At 44.9% G+C, this 22,497-nt stretch overlaps 1 protein-coding gene across 4 annotated transcripts; it reads right to left on the reverse strand.

The window, feature by feature from the left end:
- Positions 1-324: 324 nt before the first annotated feature.
- Positions 325-22,130, reverse strand: zgc:153738 (uncharacterized protein LOC558115 homolog). 4 transcript variants are annotated; one of them, XM_054790374.1, is made up of 20 exons: positions 22,033-22,122; positions 18,864-18,928; positions 18,327-18,654; positions 18,134-18,253; positions 16,139-16,318; positions 15,984-16,055; positions 15,696-15,901; positions 15,532-15,616; positions 15,367-15,465; positions 15,198-15,273; positions 5,993-6,099; positions 5,823-5,900; positions 5,656-5,720; positions 5,510-5,592; positions 3,439-3,546; positions 2,829-3,028; positions 1,163-1,249; positions 907-1,084; positions 575-813; positions 325-482 (listed from the first exon to the last, which is right to left on the reverse strand). In XM_054790374.1, the coding sequence occupies exons 2-20, from the start codon at positions 18,872-18,874 to the stop codon at positions 366-368; spliced, it is 2,439 nt and encodes an 812-aa protein (XP_054646349.1). In that variant the 5' UTR covers positions 18,875-18,928; positions 22,033-22,122; the 3' UTR covers positions 325-365. The 4 variants fall into 4 exon arrangements, with proteins under 4 accessions (XP_054646349.1, XP_054646347.1, XP_054646348.1 ...); XM_054790372.1 differs by having other exon boundaries at positions 575-1,084; positions 22,033-22,130; XM_054790373.1 differs by lacking the exon at positions 22,033-22,122 and adding an exon at positions 21,672-21,844 and having other exon boundaries at positions 575-1,084.
- Positions 22,131-22,497: the final 367 nt, after the last annotated feature.

A 22,497-nucleotide genomic window follows, 5' to 3' on the forward strand; every position in this document is an offset into this window, starting at 1 on the left:
TCCCAATACTATAACTCGTCATTTAGCTTGTCTAGACTTAATGTTTAGTTTTACAAAAATATATATCCTGTCCTTATTGGTGATAAGAGAAGAAGTGTGACTGCTGTTCTTCTGGGAATCGTGTATGAAAATGAATAAAAAGCGTTCCTGAGCAAGCGTTTTGCTGCCCTCTGGTGGCAAAAGGTTTTGATTACAAAGAGAGACACTTGCTGCCAGTCAAAAGTTTGGAGACGCTTTTTCATAGTGTGGAACGGGAAGGTGTCTCCAAACTTTTGGTACTTGGAAAAATAACACTATAACGGTCTTGTTTGCTTAAAAATGTAACTTTATTTAAAATAATAGCTTTCGCAGACGATTCACTGGCATCATTTCTTCCCCTTTTTGGGTGCACCTTTGCCTTTAGCCTGTGCCTGCAGAGCCTCTTCCCTCTCTGCAGCAGCCTTACTCCGCTTCTTTCCCAAGGGAGTCTTTGCATACCATTTCTGGAGACAAAAAAAAAACAAAAATCCAAGAACAATGACGCAAACAATGTAGAATATTTGTCACAGTAGCTTAAGAAGGACATTCACTGTACTTTTAAGGCTTCTTCCTCAGCTTGAAACACGGGGGTGAACCTGGCTAATGGGGCCACAAACTCAACAGCAGTCAGAGGCCTTTTTTCTTGCAGCAGGAGTCGTCGCTTTGTAATCACTGTCTGGATGGCCTGGATCATGTGACCTGGGGTGTAGCCATCAGAAATCTTTGCCAGGGAGCTGAGGTCCAAGGCGGTGGTTATCTTGCCTCCATGTTTTTGGATCAGTTGCTTCCACAACACTGCAACCGGTCCACGTGAATGCGTGACATCAGAGAGAATGGACATGCTGTAGATGCGCTTGATGGACGTGTGATGACTGTTTCTTTTCTCACCATATCTGGATCCGTAGTCAGGTCTCGGGATGAGGATGATTTTGCTGTAGAGCTTACACAGGGACTTGATGTCGGCACTGATGGGATCTTTAGCTGTTCCAATTATGAGAACGCGGTCCTCCTCTTTAATCAGCTTGAGCGACTTGGCCAAATCTTTCTTCAAGCGTTTGGGTTCCAGCTGGGCAAATGCAGAGTGTTTTCAGCTATAATGTCAGTAGATACTGCAATTTGATGCTTGTACTGTGTACTGCAATACCGCTCTTTCTTCCTTGGGAACTTTCTTGTAGAACATTTTTTCCGCGCCATCGATCCATATCACTGACGGCTGCATCAGTCTTGCCACCTGCGTGAAAATGTGCCCGTTGGTTGCTCTACAGTAAGCCAGGGGTGTACTAACTTTTTCCATCGAGGGCCACATGCTGAAAAATCAAAGGATGCAAGGGCCTCGTTGATATTTTACGTTTTGTTAACCAACCCAAGCAGACATGCTGAGAAGTTCACCGTGCATCCCAGCTTTGTCACACGGGGGAAAATGTGATGCACTTTTTCTTTTCAAATTACACATTTTCTGCTCCTTTGTTCATTTCTCTTGTGTTTTCTTTCTCAAATATTGCAAATTTTTCTTTTTATTATAACGTCGTGACTTTATTCCCATAATATTTTGTTTATACTCACAATATTATCATTCTTCCCAACCTAATTTTCCAAAATTTGCAACTTCATTCTTTGTTTTGTTTCCTATAATATTTACTTTACTTTCTTTAATATTTCAACTTTATGCTTCCTAATAGTTGTTAAATGTTTTTCCTAATAGTATTAGGACTTTATTCTCATGAAATGATGACTTTTTCCCATAAGATGACAACTTTTTTCTTGTAATATTATGACTTTATTCTGGTAAAATTCCTCTTTTTTTTCCATTTTTGCTGTTGATTTCCTGTGTAATAGATTTTAAAATGTGCCATGGGCCAATAAAAAAACAGTGATATAGTGAAAAGCGTATTCAGAACTTTTTCTCTTTTTTCTTTTTATTGTAATGTTGGGACTTTATTCCCATAATATTTTGACTTTATACTCACAATATTATCATTTTTCCCAACCTAATTTTCCAAAAAAAAAATTGTTTTGTGTTGTCTCAAATATTTACTTTACTTTCTTTCATATTTCAACTTTCTGCTTCTAAAAATGACACGTTTTTCCTCATACTAATATGATTTTATTCTCATAAAATGATCACTTTTTCCCCACAAGACAACATTTGTCTTGTAATTTTATGACTTTGTTCTCCTCACGTTTAGACTTTATTCTCGCAAAATTCCTCTCTTTTTTCCATTTTGGCTGTTGATCTCCTTTGTAATTGATTTTTCGAATGTGCCATGGGCCAAAAAAAACAACAAAAAACGGTGATACATTTGAAAAGCGTACTATGAACTTTTTCTCCTTAAATTACACTGGGTTTTTTTTTGGCTTGTTTTCCCCCAAATATTTCAACATTTCCGTGTGAAAATGTGCAGTTCTTAGTTGTTTGTTTGTTTGTTTTTTTAATATTACGGCTTTACAAAATAACATCTTTTTTCCTTTCATATTTCAACTTTCTGCTTGTTTTTCCAACTCATATTGTGACTTTATTTTTGTAAAATTTAGATTTTTTTTCTCCTTAAGATGACAATTTTTTTCTCATTATATTATGACTTTATTCTCATAAATTTCCAGTCTTTTTTCTGTTGACTTCTTCTTTAATTGTATTTCTAGAATGTGCCGTGGGCCTATAAAAAGGCAGCGGTCCACAAATGACCCCCGTGCCACACGTAACTTACATCCACGTTTCATTTCTACAGCATTGTCCCTTGAGAACAAAGAACCATGGCTGCTGAAACGTGGCTCCTGTAGGATCGTTTCAACGAGTCGTGCCTTTGTGTTACCTTGAAGACCAAGTGGAGCATCATGGTGAGGCCGCTCTTGCCTGGATACTTTCCAGCAATGTTGAGAGGGGAGAGGTCAAACAGGGTGGCGCCAGTCTCCTGGCAGACCGCATGGACGAGCATTTTCTTCCCCACCCCTGATGGTCCTGCTAGCAGGATGGCTTTTGTCAGGGGGGCCTTCTCATGGACCACGTGAGAGCCTGCCAAGCGCACACAACTCATGAGCAACTAACATGAAGGACAATCACGTAATTAGCTATTTACAGTGTGACCGCAAGGCATGCTGGGTAGGCAGAAGGAGCCTATTGTAGTTTATTGTCCACACAGTAGTAGGAGTTCATTTATGCTGCATGTTAACACTCTGTGGATGTGTTGTACTGTTTATTTTGTTCGTACTGTTCTGTTTGATGACCCACTGTGGGTTTGCACTGTGTTTCAAGCTAGTTGTTGGCTAGCGCTCGCTCCAAGTAAAGCGCATAGACCACATGGGGGTCTAAGAGATTCTCATTTGCTAGCGTTTGTGGTGTGCACTGCTTAGCTTAGTGATACAGTTGAGCACTGCTGCCATGTAGCTGGAGGCTTGTGTCGCTCAGGCATGAAAATCAGATACCTAAAGGTAAAATGGCGTAGAGAGAAACGATTTGCCGCACGTCAGACATTGAGGGCATGGGTTCGATGTCGTTCTGCCTCAGCGTGGTTCCAAGATAATTGAAGTCACCTGAGGATGAAGAAAAAATAGTTAAGAAATGAGCTAAACAGTGAAAAGGCTAATGTTCTGGTGTGGAATCTGACTTCATTGTGACATAATGTCAGACCAGCGTGATCTTGGCGTTACTCACTTGCACACCAGAGGAGGGCAGCAAAGTGCTGGTAGATAAACACTGGTTACATCTTTAGAAACACTGACATACAGGGGGGTGAAAAGGTCTTTTCCCCGTCCTGATTTCTTATTTTTCTGCATGTTTGTCGAACTGAAATGTTTCAGATCATCAAACAAATTCAAATATCAGTCAGTGACAACACAACTGAACACAAAATGCACTTTTTCAATTCAACTTTTTATTATTAAGGGAGAAAAAAATCCTAAAGTTTGTTTCAGCTGAAGTTGGTTTCATCCAACAGATGGCCAGACATTCTCCTTCAGGATTTTTTGGTAGACAGCAGAATTCATGGTTCCATTTATCACAGCACGTCTTCCAGGTCCTGAAGCCGCAAAACAGCCCCAGACCACCACACTACCACCACCATCTTTTACTGTTGCTATGACGTTCTTCTTCTGAAATGTAACGTTACTTTTACGCCAGGTGTAATGGGACACACACCTTCCGAAAAGTTCTTTTGTCTGGTCAGACTGCAGAGTATTTTCCCAAAGGTCTTGGGGATCATCAAGAGACGAGCCTTAATGTTGTTTTTGTTCAGCAGTGGTTTTGGTCTTGGAACTCTGCCATGCAGGCCGTTTGTGCCCAGTGTCTTTCTTATGGTGGAGTCATGAACACTGACCTTAACTGAGGCAAGCGAGGCCTGCAGTTCTTTGGATTTTGTTGTGGGGTCTTTTGTGACCTCTTGGATGAGTCGCCGCTGCGCTCTTAGGATCATTTCGGTGGGCCGGCCAATCCTGGGAAGGTTCACCACTGTTCCACCTTTTCGCCATTTGTGGATAATGGCTCTCAATGTGGTTGGCTGGAGTCCCAAAGCTTTAGAAATGGCTTTATGACCTTTTCACTTTTTCACACCACTGTACGTATATGATGTACCTCTCTTACATGTTGAAATGCAGTTCTACACCACCGCAACCACAATGTATGGCATCTCCTTAGATGCACATTGTATGTATTTGGGTTGTGAAGGATAACCCAATGCGACCAGATATACGGCCTGACAAGCGAGAGATGTGGCTGCATCGGTAGCAGCATCCTGAATCGATAAGAATCAGCCATAAATCCTTAAATTAATCGATCGTAAAGACATGCACCGTAAGATATGGCAAGACTAGCAACCAGTAGACAGTGTGGCTCTTAACGAGAGCCTAGGCTGCCTGCAAAAGCATTGTCGCACATGCTCAATAGCTTCCCATGACTGAAGACCAGAATGGATCTAAATAGTAGCAGTGCTCCAGACAGTCATTAGAAAGGGTTAAAACACATCAGCAAAACATACAGTATGTACATTATAGCCATCTAACTGATCTTATTTGTTATGTATTGAAATTAAATCATCCAAAGATGTTCCAAAACTTTGGCGTTCAAACGCCGGCTAGCTAGTTAGCACCGGCTAGTGTTTCGCTGGCAGCCATAGGCTCTCGCGTTGTTTATAAGATCCTGTCAACCGATTGCTTCTCTCGGGATACCCGGTGCATGTCTCCACTATCGATTAATCTCAAGATTTATGGCTGATTATTATCGATACAGGAGTCTTTCACCGCCGCACCGGAATCGTTCGATCCTCAAACCGGATATCCGGCCGCATCGGTTCATCGTTCACATCCCTGATCGTAACCCGTGTGTGCGTATGGAATAGTCTACCACAAAGAAATGTACATCCCTAGTATTGATATTGAATTTCAAACTCCCATGCAACAGATGGGACACGTGATGCATGGCTTTTTTGTTCTTATTTTGGTCCTTCTTGTGCCCTCAGCAGTAATCATGTAACAGAGCAGATATGGCCAGTTTTGGACTCACCCAGGTAGTCCCGCATCCGAACGTCATTCGCCTGCTTCAGCAAACCCTGTTCCACCATCTCCTGACACAGCGACTCAAGAGTCCTAGAATGAGTTATTTGTTATAATTCCCCACAGCAAATTTGATAGAGCGCTATGTGGCCTCACCTGTCAGCTGTCAAATCCTTCTCCCCCTTCTTCTTTTTCTTGTCCTTCTTACCTTTGCCTTTTTTCTGCAAATACAGTAACACCGTTGGACGGAATCCAAAAACAACGCGGCCAACTATGCCGCAATGGAATGCAAGTTTTTTTTGTGTGTTTTTTTTTTTTTTGACCTTCGCATAAACTTTGGGTGGAACTTTTTCCACAGCAAGCCTCCAGTCTGCCAGTTCCACTCTCATCTCCACATCCACCTTGGGAAAGCACAAGGGCGTTGGCGCTGTCAAGCTAAGATTCAGTTGTGTTCCCTTCATACGCGCCACGTTTGGCTTTGGTAAGAGTTCACCTTGACTCGAATCTCTTCCTGGATGTCCACCCTTTTCTCCTCCTTGATCAGCTCCACCTCGTGCCTCTGGTTGAAATTTTTATACTCACTGCGGGTTTCCCAAAAATCTGCAGGGACATACACATTACTGTATATATATACAGTATATATATAAATACATATTTTTTTATTACGAACAAGTGATCGTTTGTTTGTCCGTACACAGATACATTTACAGACACATCACAGTCGTCCCTCGTTTATAGTGGTTAACTGGTTCCTGACCCCACCGTGATAAATGAATTCCCGCCATGATGAAGATGAGATTCAGTGTTGATAAATTTCATATTTTCATAGTTAGAGCATAGAAAACCTGTTTATGACTTTCTAAATACGGTTCTTAACATCATTAGAGCCCTGTAGACAGAAAATAACACCCCTATAGCACTTCCACACAGGATGGGAGGAGAGGTTTTGATCACTCTATTATATTAGACATGCCATGGCTGACAAGGTAATGTAATGGAAGGCAATGTTTCAATATTTTGTGTCATTACTGCCGTCTAGTGACTATAATACTACATATCACTTGTGTTACGATGGTGTTTGTCGCTCTGCTGCCGCCTGGTGTGTTTTTGTCTCTGTGCAGCTTCAGCCGGTGTGGGTGGAGTCCCCAGCACACACCTGCAGGCAATATCATCAGGCAGCCTTCTTATACCCAGCGGCAACTAGTACTCGTTGCCAGATTGTACTCCTTGTAACCTGTACCGCTTCGTCCGGCTCCTCACCTGTTCCCCGCTTTCTGGCTCTCCCGTGTTGTTCCCGCTATCGTGCTACCCTCAGTTACACGGAGATTGTTCCCGCTCAGGTTTGCCTGCAGTGTCTTAAGTTAACTCTAGTATTTTTCCATGTCAGCCTTCTGCTGACAGCGTTTTCTGTTTGTGCCATCGTCTTCATACCTTTTTGACCTGTGTTGTACATTTTCCCCTCCTGGGACTCCTTTTGTTAATAAACACCTTTGTTATCTTTTTGGACTATCTCTCTGCGTTGGGATCCGCCCCCTTTTCCTAGTGGCTACTCCCGGCCGTGACAGAACAATCTGGCCACAAATGGATCCCGCGGAGATAGAGGATTTTTGTCGCGCCCTATCTCACCAAGGGCAACTAGTCGGCGGCCATGAGAAGAAGTTGCATGATCTCATGGAGACTGTTTCTGCCCTAACCCTGGCTGTAGGAACCATGGACCAACGTCTGGTTAGAGTGTGTGCACACCTGCCGCACGAGGACGAGGCGGCAGCAGTTACCCCTAGCTCCACCCCTCTGCCGACGCTGGCTCCTAACCCTAGTCGAGAGCCAAGTATTCCCCACCCTCCTCGTTTTTCTGGTGAGTCCCAGTCTTGCGAACAATTCCTGCACCAGTGCTCCCTAGTATTCAATCAACAGCCAGCCACGTACAGTTCGGACCAAGCGAGAATAGCCTTCATCATGAGCCTACTCGCTGGCAGAGCCGCCGCATGGGCCATGGCAATTGGCAGGTCGATACCAGCCGTATGCACATCCATGCCCCTCTTTCTGGCCGAGATGAGAAGGGTCTTCCATCACCCAGTCCATGGAAGAGAGACAGGAGGGCGCCTGTTAGAACTCAGACAGAGGGGGCGCACCGTGGCCGATTTTGCCATCGACTTCCGGGTCATGGCGGTTGAAAGCGGATACACGGATACCGTCATCCTCCGGGACATCTTCCGTAAAGCCCTCAATCCCCGTATCAAGGACGAGTTAGCGGTTAAGGACGACACAGCGTCACTTGACGACCTTATTAACTTGGCCATAAGATTAGACACTCGTATCAGGGATCGTGAGAGGGAACATGCCAAGGAAAGGAGGCTTGATACTCGTCCTCCTACACCGCGACCAGCATCGATTCTACCGAGGGAAAGGACCCACGCTCCGTTCGCGCCGATGGAGATCAACTCAGCATCGACAGAGGTCCCGATGCAACTGGGAGCGCGCCGTCTCACGCCAGCGGAAAGGGCTCGTTGCCGCAGGTTGGATTTATGTTTGTATTGCGGCAGTCCGGATCACCGGCTTCAACGGTGTCCCGCTAAACCAACATCCAGACGGGGATCGACCTCGGGATCGGCCGAGAGCTTGTCGTCGTTATCAGGGATCGATCAACCCACAGCCGGGGGTCGTCCTTCGGCCAGCGACTGTGAGTATGCGACCAGCACTAACTCTTCGCAGAGCGACACACCCCCACACAGACTGCAAGTCCGTGGAACTATCATGGGAGGGGGGAGTAACATTCGGATCACTGCACTCATTGATTCTGGTTCGGATGACTGTTTTGTGGACTCTGCATTTGTGAAGAGGTTTAATATTAAGGTAGTGGAGCTCCCCTCCCCCAAGGAGGTGCACTCCTTGGACGGGCGTCTCTTGGCGGCAGTTTCTCACCAGACCGAACCCTTGTCACTCCAGTTGTCGGGCAACCATTTCGAAAGCATTCGCTTCTATATAATTCCGTCCCGTTCTGCCCCGGTCGTATTAGGCATCACATGGCTAAAATTACACAATCCATCTATTGACTGGAATAAGATGCGCATTATTAACTGGAGCCCGTTTTGCCACGCCAATTGTTTGCGCTCTGCCATCACTGACACCCCCGTTATCGCCGCTGTTGAGGAGGAGATAAACTTAACGGGGGTACCCGGGGTTTACCATGACCTTAAACAGGTTTTTAGCAAGGACCGCGCCCAAGCCTTACCCCCGCACCGCCCATATGATTGTGCGATAGAACTTTTACCGGATGTCACACTACCTAATGCCAAACTCTATAATGTTTCCGTCCCAGAGCAACAAGCTCTTAGAGATTACATTTCCTCTTCCCTCGCTACTGGTTTCATCCGCCCATCTTCATCTCCCCTTGGGGCGGGATTTTTTTTCGTGACCAAGAAGGATAAATCATTAAGACCCTGTATTGATTATAGGGGGCTTAACAGCATTACTCTCCGCAACCGTTATCCTCTCCCGCTTATGGACTCCGCCTTCTCCTCTCTGCATTCGGCCCAAATATTTTCCAAATTGGATCTCCGTAACGCGTATCACCTGGTGCGCATTAGGAGGGGTGACGAGTGGAAGACTGCATTCAATACCCCGTTGGGCCATTTTGAATATCTTGTCATGCCGTTTGGGCTGACCAACGCCCCAGCGGTTTTCCAAAGCTTGATTAATGATGTGCTTAGAGATATGATAAACCGTTTTTGTTTTGTCTATCTTGACGACATTCTTATTTTCTCCAGGAATTTACAGGAGCACACCCACCATGTACGACTAGTCCTCCAGCAACTACTTGAGAACAGGTTATATGTCAAAGCTGAAAAATGCGACTTCCACGCCACTTCCGTGTCCTTTTTGGGGTATATAGTGGAGAAGGGCCAGCTACGTGCCGACCCCGCTAAGGTTCAGGCGGTGGTCGATTGGCCAACTCCTAAAACAAGGAAGCATTTGCAGAGATTCCTGGGCTTTGCTAACTTTTACAGACGATTTATTCATAATTTCAGCAGCAAAGTCGAACCTCTGACCATGCTCACATCCTCCAAAATACCATTTACTTGGACCCCCAAGGCGGAGGAAGCATTCAATCTGCTTAAAGGTCTTTTTACCACCGCGCCGGTATTAATTCACCCTAATCCTGCCTTACAGTTTCTCGTCGAGGTCGACGCATCGGATACAGGAGTGGGAGCCGTCCTATCTCAGCGGTCCCCAGTCGACCAGAAACTTCACCCGTGCGCATTCTTCTCGCGTCGCCTCACACAAGCAGAGGGTAATTATGATGTGGGCAATAGGGAGCTGCTGGCCATCGTTCTCGCGCTGCGGGAGTGGCGTCATTGGTTGGAGGGCGCAGCCCTTCCCTTCATGGTCATCACTGACCACAAGAACCTCGCCTACATCAGGACTGCTCAAAGGCTCAACGCTCACCAGGCTCGTTGGTTGCTTTTTCTTACCCGCTTCAACTTCTCCATTACTTACAGATCCGGCTCACGCAATACCAAGCCTGACGCGCTGTCCAGGACATTTGGTGCCACGGAGGAGGAGACGGCCCCTGTGACTATCGTACCTGTGGCTCGGGTGTTGGGGGCCATCCAGTGGGAGGTGGAGAGAAGGGTGTCCGAAGCAACCAGCGGAGAGGAACCACCGGAGGACTGTCCACCTGGAAGGCTGTTCGTGCCACAAGGCCTCAGGTCAGAAGTGATACAATGGGGACACTCCTCTAAGATGACCTGTCACCCCGGGGTCAGACGCACTCAATCGGCGGTGGCACAGAGGTTTTGGTGGCCTTCTATGGCGGCGGACATCAAGGCATTCGTCGCGGCCTGCTCTGTCTGCGCCAGGAGCAAGACGTCTCATCGACCACCCGCTGGTTTTCTTCAACCATTACCCATCCCGTCCCGCCCGTGGTCCCACATCGGCCTCGATTTCGTCACTGGATTACCCTCCTCCCGAGGCAACACCGTCGTCCTGACCATCGTGGACCGTTTCTCGAAGATGGTCCACTTCATTGCCCTGCCGAGACTACCTTCGTCTCTGGAAACTGCACGCCTATTGGTGAGACACGTGTTTCGAATTCACGGCATTCCACGTGATATTGTATCCGACAGGGGGCCGCAATTCACCTCTCGTGTGTGGAGAGCCTTTTGCAAGACTTTGGGAGCATCGGTCAGCCTATCCTCAGGTCATCACCCACAGACCAACGGCCAGACAGAGCGGGCCAATCAAGACCTCGGGGCGGCGCTACGCTGTGTTTGCCACCTGCACCCGTTGTCGTGGTCCTCCCACCTCCCCTGGGTGGAATACGCCCACAACACCCTTCCCAGCTCAGCCACAGGTATGTCACCATTTAAAGTGGCCTACGGTTACCAGCCCCCTCTGTTTCCATCACAGGAGTCGGATGTAGCCGTACCATCCGTGCAGGCCCACCTTCGCCGCGCCCGAAGGGTCTGGAGAGAGACTATGGCTGCACTTAACCGGACAGCGGCACGCAACCAACGCCTGGCAGACCGCCATAGGGTCCCGGCACCCAACTACCGTATTGGCCAGGAAGTATGGCTATGAGCCAAGGACTTGCCCTTGGCTGGGACTAGCAAGAAGCTTGCTCCGCGATTTGTGGGCCCTTTTTCAACCGACGCCATCATCAGCCCCTCCTCCGTCAGGCTCAAGCTTCCACCTTCACTCAGGGTCCACCCAGTATTCCACGTCTCCTGCCTCAAGCCAGTTTCCTCCAGCCAGCTGTGCCCACCGGCCGAGGCGCCGCCCCTGCCGCGCATGATCGATGGTCGGCCAGCTTACACAGTGAAGGCTCTTTTGGACTCCCGCAAGAGGGGTAGAGGGTTTCAGTACCTGGTCGACTGGGAGGGGTACGGTCCTGAGGAACGTTCCTGGGTCTCCCGCTCCTGTATCCTCGACCAGTCCCTCATTAGCGACCGTCTCCACCCTAGTAAGCCAGGTAGGCCGTCAGGGGACGCCTTATGGGGGGGGGAGTACTGTTACGATGGTGTTTGTCGCTCTGCTGCCGCCTGGTGTGTTTTTGTCTCTGTGCAGCTTCAGCCGGTGTGGGTGGAGTCCCCAGCACACACCTGCAGGCAATATCATCAGGCAGCCTTCTTATACCCAGCGGCAACTAGTACCCGTTGCCAGATTGTACTCCTTGTAACCTGTACCGCTTCGTCCGGCTCCTCACCTGTTCCCCGCTTTCTGGCTCTCCCGTGTTGTTCCCGCTATCGTGCTACCCTCAGTTACACGGAGATTGTTCCCGCTCAGGTTTGCCTGCAGTGTCTTAAGTTAACTGTAGTATTTTTCCCTGTCAGCCTTCTGCTGACAGCGTTTTCTGTTTGTGCCATCGTCTTCATACCTTTTTGACCTGTGTTGTACTTTTTCCCCTCCTGGGACTCCTTTTGTTAATAAACACCTTTGTTATCATCTTTTTGGACTATCTCTCTGCATTGGGATCCGCCTCCTTTTCCTAGTGGCTACTCCCGGCCGTGACAACTTGTCTTTCAATATCCATCCATCCATCCATGCATTTTCCTCTGCTTATCCGGGTCCGGGTCGCGGGGGCAGCAGTCTCAGCAGCCTAGACTTCCCGGTCTGAGGCCACTTTTTCCAGTTCCACCGGCAGGACACCAAGGCCAGCTGTGAGACATAATCCCTCCAGCGTGTCCTAGGTCGGCCTCCTGCCTGATGGGCATGCCTGGAACACCTCAACAGGGAGGCATCCAGACTAGATGCCTGAGGCACCTCAACCGCCTCTCGGCAGAGGCTCTACTCTGAGCCCCTCCCGAATGATTGGGCTCCTCACCCTATCTCTTTGCCTTCCGGCTCTGCTCTCTCTTCACCACGGTTCAGTACAGCAACCGCATTACTGCAGACGCTGCGCCGATCCGCCTGTCGACCTCACGATCCAAATATCCCTCACTCGCGAACCTGGGGCGAGTCCTCACTTCCAACCCGCAGGTGCAATCCACGCTTTTCCCACTGAGAACCATTGCCCCAGATTTGGAGGTGCTAGGTCTCATCCCAGAAGCTTCACACTTCACACATTTACCGCCCTAGTAAATGCTGAATGTCACAGCCTGACGAGGCTGTCAGGACCGCATCATCTGCACGTAGCAGACACGAGATCCTAAGGCCCCCAAGGCCTCCCTCGACGCCTTGGCTGCGCTTACAAATTCTGTCCATGAAAGTTATGAACAGAATGGTTGACAAAGGGCAGCCTTGGCGGAGGGTATTTCAATAATTTTGACTAATAATGGACCGTAATCTAACACAAAACAGCCATCATTCATGAATTCATTTCTGAAAAGCTGCGATATAGTGAGGGTGCTATAATCAAATCCCGATATAGCGAGGGACGACTGCAAAATGGGACCACCTGTGTAAATCCGCTTGTTAATGTACCCCGCCTGGTCCAGCCAACCCCGTGCTCCGCCCGGGCTCAAACAGGGAGTCGAGAGCGCAAGCCATCCAGTTAAAAGCCCCAATTGCCACTTCATACATGCCTAGTCCGCTAGAGAATAAGAAGACGTAGCAGGAAAGATCAATGTTGCCAACTTAGAAAAGTTGTCGCTATATTTAGCGAGGAATCAGACCCCTTGAGATACTCTTACCGAGAAAAGCCACAAAATATCTTATAAGGAGACTTTTGGGGACTAAAACGGAGTGGTTGTAAAAGGTTTGTGTTGTCTCCTGGGATTGAAGTAATTTAGACTGGTAAAGGTAGTGTGTGTTTGTGTTTGTGTTTGTGTGTGTTCAGGTTAAAAAACACAACAGTTTATCTTCTATTTGGTGGATGTGGCAGCGTTGGACAAACGTATGTACAGTCATCCCTCTCTCCATGCGGTTCGAACATCGCTCCCACACTCTATCAAGGTTTTCAAAAATGGAATTATACATTATCACTGTTTCGTGACTGACCACAGCTTATTATTAGTCCTCAAAAATATTACATATTGTTGGCCTAAATTAAGCATTTTGAAGCATAAAAATGTCCTAAATGAACTAAAATACTTTAATGAACAGCCTACACTGGCCACTAGCTGTCACTAGTAACACGCACCAGATTTGATCACCAACCACAGGCTTTTATTTTGTTATAATTATTTACTGTACCTCACAACAGGCACAAAAATAACAACAATAATAGACATGATCATCATCATAATAATAATACGGGGGGGGGGGGTACTGTTGTGGCCGTACTACGCTAAAACTCAACTCCCTCCCTCACTCCCTGTCCACACGTCCGAAAGACATTCATTGAAACACACATGAGCACAAGTCTTGTTTACGTCTTAAATGGCTTATTTTCTCAGATTATGTCAACAATATTGGGTAATAGGAGTGTAAAGATAACTGTAGGGATGCTATTTCATGTCCACAGGGCTCTAATAATGTTAAAAAATAATAATTAGAAAGTGATAAATATGCTTTCCCTGCTTTAACTACGAAAATGTATTAATATCGAATCCTACTTCGCAGAAATTCACTTATCGCGGTGGGTTCTGGAACCAGTTAACCGCGATAAACGGGGGATTGCTGTATAGGTTTTACTTTTGCATCTCACGAAGCATTGCGTTCCAGGACTGCCGAACAAAGTGCAAAATCTTAGTGCTCGACGAAAGAGACAAATGTAAAAAAAAATGTGGGCTCTGTAACTGAGACTCTGACGTGAAAGCACGTATCGCTCTTCTCACTCACAGGCGGCTCAGTCTTGTTTGTGACAAAAATGACAAAAAAGATTTATAGCCATCCCTCAGTAAATTGTGTTTTTTGCTGAAATTAATTTTTTAATAAATGATGGCTGTTTCGTGCTTGAATACGGCCTAAATATTAGCACAAAAAAAATCAGCATATTAAAGCAAATTGTACATATTTTTAAATCAAGCATTTTTATGCATAGAAATGACTAAATGAATGAAAACACAAACATAAGGCATTCAGAAGACGTGGTATGTAGTGTAACATCTGTCACTTGTGTGCGCCTTTAAGAGGCGGGGCTGGGAAGTGATGTGTGTGACGTCAGCTAGCTAGAGTTGACAGCTGAGTGTTAGCATGGTTAGCACTGAATGTTCACTGCATATGTGTTCTCTGCTTGTTAATAAAGCGATTGAAGTGCATCGTGAGTCTCTTCTTGACCACTAGGTGTTAGTAACGTTATATTGAGGAGACAATAGCCACCAGGAAGTATGCTGTTAATGCTAACGTGTGGGTCTATGTCTTATTTATGTCTAAAATGTCTTACTTTATCTTATTATGTTTACTGTATTGGGTAATAGGAGTGTAAACGTATAGGGGTGTTATTTTATGTCTAGAAAGCTCGAAAAATGCTAAAAAGCGTATTTACAAGTTGTTAAACAGGTTTTCTATGTCTTTTATGTCTTATTTTCTCTTATTACAGTATGTCTGCTATATTGGGAAATAGGAGGGTAAAGGTATGGGGTGTTATTTTATGTCTAGAGGGCTCTAATAATGTTAAAAACCATATTTAAAAGGTGGTCAACAGTTTTTTTGTCTTTTATGTCTTATTTTCTCTTATTATGTCTACTATTTTGGGTAATGATAATGTAAAGGTGACTATAGGGGTGTTATTTTAATCTCTACAGGGCTCTAACAATGTTAAAAAGTGCCGCCGCCACAAACAGATTACAGTCCTGTGGGAAAAACTGTGTACGTACCAGCAAAGGCTTTGTTGCCCACTTCCAAGTCTGCCAAAAAAGCCGAAGGTAGCATCATCAAACCTTCGTCCTCTTCCTGTGGTTGAGAATGACATTTTAGTGCAAAATGATGGATTTACTCCGTGGAAAATTGATTGGTGATGCTAATATGACTGAATGCAGCCCTTACCGCATCCTTCCCCTTGGACTTCTTTGCTTCTTCCTTTTTTTTGTCGTCCTTTTTCTTGCCTGAAGCTTCCTCTTCCATTTCAGCCAATTCTTCTATTAACTAAAAGAAAAGGCCGAACATATAAAAATTTTCCATCTTTTTTTTCCCACTGCAAGTGTCTTTTACCTGCTGATAATCCTTTTCAGCAAACAGGACGGCCGAGCCTCCCTCGTCTTCATCTGGAAAGTCTGGGAAGTTCCCTGTTAGGTTGCTACAACCCAAAAGAGGGCACACCTCTTGAATAAGTCCCTTGAACAAGAATCCTAGCAAGTCCTCAGTGTCCATCTCACCGGCATTCAAGAAACCACTGTCGTATTTGTTCTTTGATGTTTTCGGCAATATCCTGACCCTCCAGCTCTCGCAGGTGGTTTGTGATTGCCACCACAGACTTTTGGTACTCTTCCTCATGCTCCTTTTGCTTGTTTCGCGTGGAAGCTTCATTGGCCTGGGCAGTGATTATTGCCTTGCACGGCTCCTGGTATTTGGGATGCAAAGCCTGACGGACGTAACCAAAACGTACAAGATAAAATAACGCATTTGTGGACTATAAAGCCCGTTTCCCGTAGCATTTCACTCACCATTCCCAGAAAAATCATATCTTCATTCCGAACCGCCGCCGTCTTCTTCCTCTCTAGATAGCCCCTCCATACCTGTAGATCATATCGCCAGTCTCAAAACGAGATGATACCGTTAAATCACTGCAAACAAAATGGTTGTGGTGACAACAGAACACCTTTTGGATGCGGACTGCAGCTTGGGCCATGTCAGCGGGCGTCGGGTCTTCGGTTCGGGGTATCTTGCTCAGTCTTCTGCTCGCCTCGTTCAAGGCTGCCCTCAGGCGTCCTTGGCGCGCCCTCTCCGCCACTTGAACGACTCTGATGGCCTCCTCTTGAGTCATGGCCTTGGCCACACGCTAACACACCAGTTCAAAGAGACACTTAATACAGCGTTTCCCAAAAAAAAGGCACTACCTTTTTTTAAAGAAATATTTTAGATTTGGCAATACCTGTTCGGCCTCGCTCATAAATAAACCCATTATAATGGGACTGTCAGTGTAGCTTGTCGTTACAGCTCTGCACAGTAGAAGGCATAGTAACGCTGCTTTTTAACACAGCTCACACGAAGCAAATAAAAAAAACACATTCATCGGCTGACATGCGCATTTTGGCCAATCAGAATCCTGAAAAAGCAGCCACAGTTGACTCGGTCGCACTTTATAATGCATCTGCTCGTCAATATAGCGAGATATCACATGTACAATGGGGCGTCCAAAGTGCAGCCCGCGGCTGTTTTTTTTTTTTTTTTAATGGCCTGCATCACGTTCTAAAAATAAAGAAAACTTAAAAAAAAAAAAGCAGCAAAAGTGGAAATATTTATGGTAATTTCACAAGAATAGATATATTATGAGAAAAATGTTGTATCTAACGAGGAAAAAGTCATAATTTTACAAGGATAACATCAGGTATTTTAGAGCTGAAATTTTAAAGAAAAAAAAACATTTAGATAAAAGTTGCAATACTGTGAGATGCAAAAAAAACAAGTAAAGATGTAATTTTTGGAAAATTAAGTTGCAGAAAAAGTGATAATGTTACAAGAACAAAGTCCAAATACTATGGGAATAAAGTCATAATTACAAGAAGAACATTTTCAGGAAGAAAGTTCAAATAGCTGGAAAATTAAAAAAAAAAAAAAAGAAACGAGCAGAAATGGAAAAAAACAGCTGTAAATTTACGAGAATAAAGCCAAAATGTTAGGAGCTTTTGCAAGAATAACATCGTAATAAAACCAGATTTGGCCTCCGAAGACTCGCCAAGGCGCCCACCCTCAAGTGCCGCCCAAAACACATTGCACCAGACCCTTATACTTGCCCCCGCAAGTGGTGGGTCTATGGGGGGGAGATCCCGTGTGGCTTCTTCGGGCTGGGTGAAGGCCCGACCACCAGGAACTCGCCTGCGAGCCCCTCCCCCGGACTTGGCTGCAGGGTGAAGCCCCAGTGTCCCACCCTGGACTCACCCTATCTACCCCCCTTATGAGGTGGCTGGTGACGTGAGCTATGTTTGAACATGCTACGCTGAGTTTGGAAGCTTATGTTTCCCTGTTGTCACCAGAAATGAGTGTTACGGATGTAAAATGAGACAGGCAGAAACACCGAGTGTCTCCCTCAGTTCATAAGAGTGTTACGTGGGGAACCGGAGTAGATGTGTATGCATGGATGTGTGTGTGTGACGACGGTCTTGTCTTTAAGCCGTAAAATCCTGAGGTCTTGCTCCCTTGTCTCGGTACGGTCCATGTATTTCGTTACGTCGTGTGTGTCTCTCTAGCGCAGCAACTCTGATATAAACAAACGCTGTTGTCCTAAAATGGCACCCGCGATCACGTGCAAGTATCATGAGATTTCGTCTTGGGAGTGCGATCCAAAACGGCGGCGTAAACAAACCGGGCGGCATTTTGGACGCTAAACAGGCGGGCGAACGCAAGCCAAGGCAACATTTTCGCCAAAATTTTGGATGTTAACCAAAAAACACGCTAACCGCAACGGACGTTAACCGAGATACCACTGTGCTTCCTTGTTCTTGTCAGAGCGTATGCTGGTGATTGCGGAAACCGCTGCTTGCCATTATCAGTCAACCATGTTGAGGTTGTGAGCTCTCCTTGGTGCTTCACTTGTCGAGGTTTGTTTTCGGGGTTGTGTTCGTGTCCTTGATGTTAAGTTCAAACAGTCACTCACTTTTTGGGTGACGGTGGTCTCCATCGTTTGGAGGATGTTTGCAAGCATCTGCGTCCGCTCGAGGATTCCACCGTTGCGATCACGCAGGAAGTAGTTAGGGATTGGGATCTCAAGTTCGGCCTGGTGAAAAAGGTTCATCGGTTGCTGAAGCCAAATCAACTGGACTGTCAAAAATCTGGAATTAAAAACTCACAGGTGTGAGCTTCAAGTCGTGAAGGACATCATCCATGTAGTGGTACTCGCAGAACTCCTTCTCCACCATTTCATTCTTCAGCTCTAAGACTCGGCCCATGACTCCCTCGAGGACGTTGAGAAGAAGCCGTCTCTTCTGCGGGTGCACCACCTGATCGTAGGCCTTCTCCAGTTGGCGGAAGACCTGCAGGTAGCGCACGTAGAGCATGGCCAGACGCTGGAAGAACACCACTCTGTCCTTTTCTGGCTGACGAGGCACGGCGGGAATCTCCTCGACGAGCAGACGACTCAGTTCCACCTGGGCCTCTGCCCACAGCTCGTTGTATGTCCTGGGATGGAGAGTCACACTTTATTCAGGGGAAACACCTCAGGTAGCGTAACCACATCTTGTGATGTTCAAGCACAAATGACTGAAGTGAGAAGGAGTTTGCAGGCATAAATCTTTCTGGTTTCAGGTTACTGTTGGCTTCTGGTGCAGAAGATAGTTCCTCAAGATCAGAAAACACTTCAGCAAAAGGTATTTTACACATCAGTTTACCTTTGCGACATTTCTTCGCAGGAACACAGAAGTGATAACTGCAAGGGGTCTCCAGTGGGTGCAAGCTGTAAAAAAATAATTAAAAACTGTGATCAGATGACGAAATCTCTTTAATTGTCCCCTTGAGGATAAATCCAATGACACTCCTTAAAATACAGTGGTGTGAAAAAGTGTTTTTCTCCCTTCCTGATTTCTTTTTTTTTTGCATGTTAGTCACACTTCAATGTTTCAGCTCATCAAATACATTTAAATATTAGTTGATGACAACACAACTGACCACAAAATGCAGTTTTTAAATGAAACTTTTTATTATTAAGGGAGAAAAAAAACATCCAAAGCTACATGGTCCTGTGTGAAAAAGTGATTGCCCCCATGTTGAAACATAACTTAAGTTTGGTTTATCCACTGATCTGTATTATATATCTGGATAGACCAGGGATGGGCAAACTACGGCCCGGGGGCCACATGCGGCCCGCCAAGCATTTGAATCCGGCCCGCCAGTTGCTTCCAAAGTAATGAAACCTTTAACATACAAGCTGGCAACATGACTTGCTAGTAGTCAAAGTTAATCTGAGACCACCTTTTGACGGTTTAAGTAGCTTTTCACATGCAGCGATCCAGACAACTACCTCACCCACGGTGCCAAACAAACACAAGTAAAAAAATTGTGTCACACAACCTAACCTACCCACTGCACTGTCTGGGAAGTAAAAACGGAGGGACATTCACATACTCTTTAATAGTCAATGTTTTAGCATTCATAGTTCATATTGTATATCACATCCTTTATTCATGAACATTCCGGGTGTCTTATTCAGTAAAAAAAACCCTGTAAAATGTAATTTTGTTATTTGATATGGTTTGATATTGAAAGTGCTCCTGAAAAAAGGGACACAAGCACATACATATAGCACATTGTATGACACTAACAGTCCAGCTGGACTGTTAGAATTATAGCGGAAAATAGAGTGCAAGTGTCAAATATATAGTCTGGCCCCCCGGCCAATTTTGTTAACTCAGTGCGGCCCGCGAGTCAAAAAGTTTGCCCACCCCTGGGATACGCCATTGATCAATGACTCGTGAAGCCACGCGGCCGCCATATTACCACTCACAAGACACACTTCTCGGACAATGACTTATGTCAGAACTTGTGAGTTGTTAAGTCTGTTTTTAGTTTGTTACCCACTCACACTAAATGCAAGGTTCGTCCTGACCATACCTGAGTCATAACGACTTTACATGGGGGGCCGTGGGGGATATGTAAACAAACAACCACGACTAGACTACTAAATAATTGGCGATTGCTTGCAAATATAAAAAAAATACGTTTTTTTTGTTTACCCGAATTTCAAATGAACCCCCATATGAAGACAATGTTTATATATTATTACATATTATATTACATATTATTCCTGTGGTTTTTGTTAAAATATATTTCTATATCAGAAAAGAGGTTATTTCTATTTCATAACACAAACAAAAAAATTCAGCAAAATGTTAAATGATTTTAAAACTTTTCCAAAGTCACTCTCTTTTATGATTCATATTTTGTACAGACGAGAGCATAGTGAATTGTATGAAAGTAAGAATAAAAAGTAAAGCATCATGACCATGGATTTTAGTGGAAAAAGGGATGGGATATGCAGTTCAAATGAAAATCTCTTTCTAGAGGAGTAAAACTATCATTGCTATAGGGGAGTGCTGAGCCAGGGTGCACAGTAGAATTTTGTCCCAAAGGCAATGACAATTGGAAGGGGAAAAAGTACATTTAATATAGCCAAAAGATAGAGAATAACGTATCAAATCGTTTTTAAGGGACGAAGGTTGCGTTACTTGAAGGAATGGGAGAATCTCCCCGCTTTTTAATGTAAAATCTAGATGTTCTGCTAGCCTCTTCATCTGCTTTGTACACTATGTACGCTGTGCCAATGTAGTCTGCTACGTACGAGATGTGAGTGGTAAGATGGCCTCTCTGTGGCTTCAGCGGCTTGCACGGCCGTGTGCGACTGGTCTATCCAGATACATAATACAGAGCAGTGGGTTTATCACACGTGAGTTCAATTTCTGTAGCCACACCCAGGCCTGATTACGGCCACACCTGTTTTCAATCAAGAAATCACTTAACTAGGACCTTCCTGACAAAGTGAAGTAGACCAAAAGATCCTCAAAAGCTAGACATCACGACTGGACATTGACATCATGATCTGAAGAAATTAATTGAGTTCTGTTAGTATGGAAAAGGTTACTCCACTGTATTTGAATAATACTGACAATAACAATTGATTATTATTATTATACTTTCATATAGATTGAAGATAATAGTTATTAGTACAGATGCATGATATTTTCTTTTCGAACTGATACCAATACTTTTCTGCTCCTCAAGGCCAATATGATACTGATAACCAATTTTTTATATCTACTGTTTTAAAATTTGGATTGAAGTGTAATTTGTACACATCTGGAGGTAATAAGGACTGGAACAAATTAGGATTTGACCAATGGTTCCTGTTAATTTGTCCTAATCAAATATCATGACCTTACTGCTTCCACGTGACTACTATTAAAAGAACCAGAGTACAGAGCGGGAGCAGCCACCTGGCGTGGCCCAGCAAGGTGCTATGTATTCGGTTGCACGATCCGAGCAGCCGGTATGACGCCATGGAGGTCTCTGGCCATTATTGTTTTCTTTATTTTATGTTTTTTACCCCAGTGTAGGTCAACATGCTATGCTGTTAATCGCAACTTTTACTACAAAACACAATTTCTTTTAGGGAATGAAGCATGTGTGATGAAAGTGTCACTCACCAGCAGTCAACCACACGCCCCGCCCACTGAGCTAGCTTGACTAGCATAAAGTGACAAAAACACGCAATATTCTTTATCTAAATGACATGTTCTAATCATATAATTACGATCCATGACACTGGTGGTCATGTTTGACATCGTTAATATACTCTACTGACTGACTCGACTGTATTCGACCATTTTTGAGTTGCGTTAAATTGTACACGTTCGACCACCTGTGACGTCAGTATTGTGTTTATGAACGATGACGTGTCACCGAAACGAACGTCTCAAACTACAAAGAGACAGTCAATTAAAGTTTGCACGACTATTTCATTCGTCCTAACAACGCTGTGCAACGTAAATGATCAAGAAGGCATACCTTGAGATGAAATTCCCATGGAAACAGAAAACAACAGTTCTTCTTTGGGTGGGCTTGGCCACCAGCTTAAAGGCGCCACAATGCCATCTGCTGGACAGGAGTGCGTAGTGTTTGTCTGGGAAACGGGGGAAACGTGCACTATTTATCACATCAAAAAGAATAAAAACAACACTTTGAGTAATGGTTCATGGAATAAATACCGGCAAACAGTACAAGTTAGGGGGGGACAATAAATAGAATTCATGAATATGAATTGATTTATGTGAAAATATGGACAGCCAGGGATATAAGTACTGTAAATACATTTCTTTAAGTGAAAAATAAATATCGTTTATATGTATTGTGTGCAGAACTGATCATGTCTCCATCCGTTTTTCATCAGCAATCCATAATTATTAGTCATATTCAGTTCCCTTTTTCTTTATTGCATTTGGACTTGAATTTCCCATGCATTCAAATGTATTT

This window comes from Dunckerocampus dactyliophorus, chromosome 10, assembly GCF_027744805.1.
Source record: "Dunckerocampus dactyliophorus isolate RoL2022-P2 chromosome 10, RoL_Ddac_1.1, whole genome shotgun sequence".
Lineage (NCBI taxonomy): Eukaryota > Metazoa > Chordata > Actinopteri > Syngnathiformes > Syngnathidae > Dunckerocampus > Dunckerocampus dactyliophorus.